The sequence below is a fragment of the Octodon degus genome, unplaced genomic scaffold, assembly GCF_000260255.1.
Source record: "Octodon degus isolate 3935 unplaced genomic scaffold, OctDeg1.0 scaffold00003, whole genome shotgun sequence".
Taxonomy (NCBI): Eukaryota; Metazoa; Chordata; class Mammalia; order Rodentia; family Octodontidae; genus Octodon; species Octodon degus.
Genome location: NW_004524579.1, coordinates 22,946,058 through 22,952,856, shown reverse-complemented (window position 1 = coordinate 22,952,856; position 6,799 = coordinate 22,946,058). Strand labels below are relative to the sequence as shown.

The 6,799-nt window shown below is 41.2% G+C and overlaps 1 protein-coding gene and 2 pseudogenes across 1 annotated transcript in view; 1 reads left to right on the top strand and 2 right to left on the bottom strand.

The window, feature by feature from the left end:
- Nucleotides 1-6,799, top strand: part of Pstpip2 (proline-serine-threonine phosphatase interacting protein 2) — a 124,870-nt gene that overhangs the window by 90,684 nt on the left and 27,387 nt on the right. The window contains exon 4 of the mRNA XM_012514515.2: nt 1,410-1,444. Coding sequence (XP_012369969.1) covers nt 1,410-1,444 — 35 coding nt within the window. The remainder of the gene's footprint in view (nt 1-1,409; nt 1,445-6,799) is intronic.
- Nucleotides 2,481-3,206, bottom strand: LOC111816604 (annotated as a pseudogene).
- Nucleotides 5,824-6,799, bottom strand: part of LOC105742193 — a 10,214-nt pseudogene continuing 9,238 nt past the window's right edge.

The following is a 6,799-nucleotide window of genomic DNA, read 5'->3' as shown; positions in this document are numbered from 1 at the left end:
GTGTGTGTGTGGCCAGCTCAGCCCACCAGGGGGCGGGGCTGGCTGGCATGTGGTGCTGGGGAATTGAACCGCGGTCCCTGTGCTTTGCCAAGCTTGTTCTAAGTAGGCGCTTTAGACCACTGAGCCATCTCTCCAGCCCTAAAGTTTAAGAATTATTTTAAAAAGCTAAAGAGCAATAAAAAAGGAAAAAAGAGATGTGGAGAATCATGTACCATCATTAATGGCATATTTAATTAGAGATCCATAAGATATAATAGGAGAAAAAAATCTTTGAAGCAACGGAAGTGGAGAATTTTCTAGAAGTGATGGGAACCATAAATCCTCAGATTCAAGAAGCAAAACAAGTTCCAAGAATGATAAATTCATGACAACATAAGGGTAGCCAAACAGCAAGATTCAAAAGTCTGATGGTATGCAGAGAGAATGGTTATGCATTAATGAATATGTTAATTAATGAGCATAGTGGTGCTTTTCTGTAATCCCAGCGCTTGGGAGGCTGAGGCTGGAGGATCATATTGAGTTCAAGGCTAGCCTATGCTACAGAGTGAGGTCAAGGCCAGCCTGAAATATAAGGAGAGACTCTCAAGAAACAACCAAAGATTGGATATTAGTAACTAAACATAAAAAAATACATGGGCAGTAGTAAGTGGTTTGGCAGGAAGGATGCTTTGAATTAAAACATTCTGAGGGATTTCTTTGCTTAGGGTGAGAATAAAATACTGACTTTAGGCTTCTAGCAGACTTTGAAGCAGATTCTTCCCATGGTAGGCCTGCAAAGGAGAATGTAGTCTGGCCAGGCCTTGCTTGCAACCTGAGGCTCTACAGAATGCAGTGAAACTGGCTAGACTGTTACCACACATTCACTGTGAGATGATAAATGTGTATCGTTTTGTGCTGCTGGGTTTGTTATGCAGCCATAGAAAAACCCAGTACAGTTTGCTGAAGGTCTGTCTCAGGCATTAGACACTAAGGTCTGGGATGTGCCTGTCTTGTACCATTGAATCACCAGCACCTGACAACACTTGGCCCATGATCAATAAATATATGATGATTGAATGATTAAAAAGAATGAATTCAGGAACCAGGGTTTGAATCCTTCCTTTATTGCCTTGTTTTTGTGATTCTGATTGCCATAGTTTAAACAGCTGGTTTTATGACAAGGCGATTTGTCTACTATCATTGGGGAAAATGAAGCATAGTTTTGGCACCTTGCCCTCCTGAGGCAAACTTATATCTGCACTTAGGGAAACTGGCCTTAAGAAGTCTTCATCTTTTTCTGCCTTTTCAAGCTCACTAACAGATAAGAGGCTGAAGGCTCTACGTTCAGATGTGGCACACAGAAGTCTTCTTGTAAGAAGACTATATAGCCCATCTTCAGAATTCAAATGATGTATGTGCTTGTTTTTTAGCACCCTGAAGATGGCCCTTGAAGTCTTCAAGCAACGTAAGTGATTTTTAAAAACTGCTTGCTGTCTCTATTTGGTGTTATTGTTTGCTGTCTTTGGTAGCTCCATGTCTGTCATCAAAGGCAAGTTTAAATTTGATGAGCGGGGCTGGGGAGATAGCCCAGCAGTACAGCACCTGCCTGGAAAGCACAAGGTCCTGGGTTTGATTTCTGGTACCCCCACAAGAATGCTAAATTTGAGCAACTTTTTTTTGTGTGTGTGTATATGTGTGTATTTAGTACAGGGTCTACAGGTTCTCTTTACATAGATTGGACTTGTAGTGATCCTCCTGTTTTCAGCCTCCCAAGTGCTGGGATTATGGGCGTCCCATTGGCTGGTTTGGTGAGCCCTGGGCAGGGCCGGCATGGCATGTGGTGCAGGGGATTGAACCCCAGTCCCTGCACTTGCCTAAGCAGGTGCTAGGTCCACTGAGCTTCTCACAGGTTCTGGCCTTCTTAGAGCAGCATGCCTCACACTGGAGTGATCATTGCAACCATGTGGACGGCTGGTTTTTAACATGGCTGCTGAGTCCATCCTGAGCTGCTGCTTCTTTTTTTTTTTTAAACAAGTTTATTTAAACAACAAGACACTTGACAAAGGAAAAACTATCTAGGATTCTTCTTTTTTAAAGAGTAATTTACTCCTACTTAAAGACAGATTGCCCTACATGTAACAGCTACGTACAAAAAAGTTACAAAATTGTCCTTGGTTTTACAATGATAAATGAAAAACATTAAAATTCTCCAATCAAACAGGGTATGCAAGGAATTTTATATTGCTGTCTTTTCTGTTAAAACAGTGAGAGCAAAATAACTTACTGGAATATAAAGATAAGAGCTGATGAGCATGCCACTAATGGAGAAAGGGGATTATTTTCACAGAACCAGTAATTCCCCTTCTCATCTCCATTTGATGTCAATCAAAACATACTGTTGGCCATTTAGTAAAAAAAAAAAAACAATATGCTTGTGCACATACACCAGATACTTTATGTACAATAAAGGAATGGGAAGGGGTAAATGAAAGAATAAACTATACTGTAGTAGTCAGGATGTGGTGGAACCAAATTGCAGTTTTCTAATTGAGAATGTATTCTTGGTCTGTAAGAACAGAGTTCTGGAGTAGTTGCAGGTTCCCTTTTTAGTAGACACCGCCTGACTGCTGCTGGAGCACGTCAATTGTATCTTCATCCTCCATTTCCAACTGTCGTTCACAATAGGCTTTCATTAGTTTACTAAGTGGTGTATGCCTCTTAATCTTAAACTACACCACAGAACCATCCTGCCCCGCCACCTTCAAATTAATGTGATCGTTGTTTTCAGTCTTGACTCCTTCCTTGGGCTTTTCGTCGGCCATAGTGAATGCCCGAGTCTTCTTAGCTGCTGCTTCACAAAAGAGGTACCAGATCCACACCAAATGAGCACACAAGCAGCACCAGGAGCCCATCCTGAGCTTCTGATCCAAAAAGTCTGGAGCGGACCTGAAATTCTGCAGGTTTTGAAATTTTCCAAGTGATGATGCTGAAGCCACTGGTCTGGGAACCACATTGGAGAAACACCCTTAAGAGTTGTGTATCCTACTTCATTTCATACAGCTCAGGAAGTAGTCACCCAGATGCTCTGCCACCTGCCTCAGCCGACATGTGTGCCAGCCCCACCCCTGTGTGTTCTTAGGCACTCTCTGGCTTCCTCTTCCCAGACCAGCTCTGCAGGCTTCAGACTCTGGACAGTGTTGTAAATGACTCTCCAGTTCTCTCAGATCCTTAACCTTTTTTTTTTTTTTGTCTTTTTGTGACAGTGTTTTGCTGTGTAGTTCAGGTTGAACTCACTGTAGGCCAGGCTGGCCTCAAACTCAAAGTGGTCTGCTTGCCTCAGATTATAGGTATGTGCCACTGCATCCAGTCCCTAAACATTTTTATACAGGAGAAATATTTGATTACAAGAAGCCACAAAGGAAATGTTGTCTTGGTATCCTCCCCTCTCTCACCCTAACCTGGCATGTGGCACTTTCCACTGTGCACTCGTCAGTGGATAAGTGTAGCACCTCATGATCCAGTCCTCTTCCAAAAGCCTTACTTTTGTATACTTGGGGGGAACATTTTGGATCCAAATCATACTTTCTCACCTCATCCATGGCATCAGCTCCTGCCTTTTTTCAGAGAATGTGCAGATGTGTATCTTTGTTCTAGAACTCTCTGAGCCCCAGTCCTTATGCTCCATCCCCTACTGCATGTTTCTTCTTGGATTCTTCACAGCCACCTTAAGTCAAGACTGTTTGCCTCAGAGCTCATGATTTTCCAGAATGATTGACTGAGAAAGTTTGAGGTCATTTGTCTCTGTAATTCTTACTTATTTTTAAATTTCTCTTCAAAGTCAAGATGCTATGTTCTAGGATATCATGTCCGCATCTTGAACAGCAATTAACCACTAGGAAGAATGTACGCAATGTGTTAATTATTGAAACTGTCCTACCAATTTGGTTTGAAACTGTCTCATTGCTATTTGTTTCTCAATAAAATTATGAAAAAAAAATGCTATGTTCTAGAACTAACAGTACCCTCCTCCCCATTCTTCTTTATCCTCTTAGAAAAAGACTTCAGTGAGTGGAGCTTCATTGTGGTGTGGATGTTTTTCTCATTTCACACAGGCGTTCTAATTTTATTATGCTTCTTGAGACAGTAAAGGCTGATTCCAAGAAAAAACTGAAAGTCTTTGGAAATGCAATGTCAGAATTTTCAGGGTTTATCTTTGCTGGGGTGAGACTCTATTTCCTGTATGTTTTTGTAGGGAGGAAGAGCTTTTCTTCCAGTGGGGCCATCTTTGCTTTTTCAGATGGCTCATTCTTTTTCGGTCCTGTGTCTCAAGTTGAATGGAAAGCCCAAGTCATGGTGCCTTCAGCATATTTTCTTAATCTCTCTATTTTTGTTTTTGTATTGTGGCCTTTGGCTTTAAATCTAGAGTCTATCCTTTCCAGGCCTGGTGGTCTCAGGAACTGAGAGCCTGCTTCTGAGGCTTTCCGTCCTGAATGTTTGGCGTCTCCCAGCTAGCAACTTTAATGGGCACAGTTTGTGTGGCTTGTGAAGTGTTTCTGTAGCTGCTGAGGGATGTGCTGTTGGAACAGTCTGTGTTTTCTGCTCTCACAAAACAATGATCAACACAGAAGCCTTCAGATACCAGATGTATGGTGGCTTCTCTCTCCCAGCAAGTAAGCAGCCTCTTTTGTAGTAGACACCAGCTAACTAGGATATTAGTTATCCTCTAATCCACTTCATTTCCCATCAACTAAGAGACAGCAGCAAATACCATAGGTTGTGAGCTCGTCCCCAGGACAGCCTTGCAACCCCTCCTTTGATGTCCCTTGCAAGCCCTAGCTTGTTTTATTGGTGGCTTCTTATTATTTACTTAAAAATCAGGGTTCTTAGAATCACTCTTTTGAGCAGCTCATAGAGCTCAGGAAAACACTAACTTACTCTTGCTGGTTTATTATGAAATATACTGAGGAAGAGTCTTATAGGGTGAGATATAGGAGAAAGCTGTGGAGCTTCTCTGGTTTTTCAGAATGACACCCCACTCCAGGAACCTACACAGAAGCTTCCAAACTCTGTCCTTCTGGGTTTTCATGGAGGTTTCACTGCATAGGCTTGCTTTCTAATGTTTCAAGTGGGGAACCCCAACAAGACCTGTCTGTTCAGGTTCTTCCTGGCTTCTTTATGCAGCATTCTTTTCTCTAGGGAATAGGCAGGAATTCTCTGCACTGAGGAGGATCTTATGACCTATTACGGGGTAGTGAGGGAAAAGAATTTCTTGAGGCAGGAGGATAGTCAGGAGTCTGAGGCCAGCCTGGGCTACATAGTTAGTTCAAGTCAGCCTGAACTACATAGTGAGAACCTGTCTAAAAAAATAAATAGGGAAGCAGGGGAGATGACTCAGTGGAATAAGCGCTTCCCTGGCAAGCGCAAGGGCCTGAGTTCAATCTATATTATACATATAGAGACATGAACAAGTTTTTATATAAGAAGATACTCCACATATTTCTCTATAATTTGCTTTCTTTCTGTTTTTTTTTTTTTTTTTTGTGGAACCGGGGATTGAACTGAGGCCCTTGCGCTTGCCAGGGAAGCACTCTTTCCACTGATCCATCTCCCCGGCCCCTATAATTTGCTGTTTTAATGTAGCATAGAGAATTTTCTATTTTCGTTCATACAGCTCTGTCTTATTCTTTTCCATTTAAAATTTTTGACTCTACAAAATATAGTATTTCCTCCAAAAAGTTGTGCTGATTTTTTCCCTGCCAGCAGGGTCATTTTTTTCTATGTTCATCAGTACCCAGAATTTTCTTGTTTTTATTTTTTTTAATTTATTTTATTTTTTTTGAAAGGAAAAAGTATGTACGTTTATTTTACACAGTTGGGTGAAAAATAAATTTGAGAGAAAGTAAGATAAAATTTAATATGGTCTCATACGCCCTGAAGGAGGTGGTGCCCAATTTGGAGGGGTAATCGCTATGTCCAAGTAATCGCCTATTTGGAACTTCTGTGACTGCAGAGTCTGGAATCATCCGTCCCCTTTCTGCCAGACATGGTGCTGCCAATCTCCTTAACTCGATAGCCAGGTCTTTTAAGATCCATGAAAACAATTGCAAAATTGAAGTGTGTGCCCTTCTTTCTAGCTTCTGGGTAGACTTCTTTTACTAAGCTAGTTAGTTCTTTCAAAGTTGCATCTATCCAGGTGTAGATCTGCAGCTCGCTGGACTGGACGTTGCCGCTGGAGAACTCGTCCATACGGTGGTGCCGACTGTTGTTGGTGGTGAACACCTGGAGCAGCAGTGGACATGTCTTCTCGCGGTCAATTGGCTTCTCTGGCTCTTTCTTAATTTCCTCCTGAGTAACTCGTGACTCCACCGCCATCTTCTTACTCTTCTTGTTTTTAAAATTTTACAAAACTTAAAGAAAAAAATGACATATCTTGGGTTTTAAAGTTTTACATATTTTCAGTACTTTAAGAGATGAATATATTATCAATTACAAATTGGCCACTTAAACCAGTCTTTTCTAAATTTCATGTTATTTAAATTATTTTTTAATCCTGGAATATAAATATTCTTTTTATTTGAGAAATTTCTTTTAATATAACTACTTTCTCTTAATTATATAAATTGTACATATTTTTCTGTTTTCTTCATATATCTTCAAGATTATTTGAGCAGCACAAATTTAAAATTTTTTCTTAGATAAGATCTGGGGCTGGAGAGATGGCTCAATGGTCTAAAGCACCTACTTGGAACAAGCTTGGCAAAGCTCAGGGACCACGGTTCAATCCCCCAGCACCACATGCCAGCCAGCCGCGCCCCCTGGT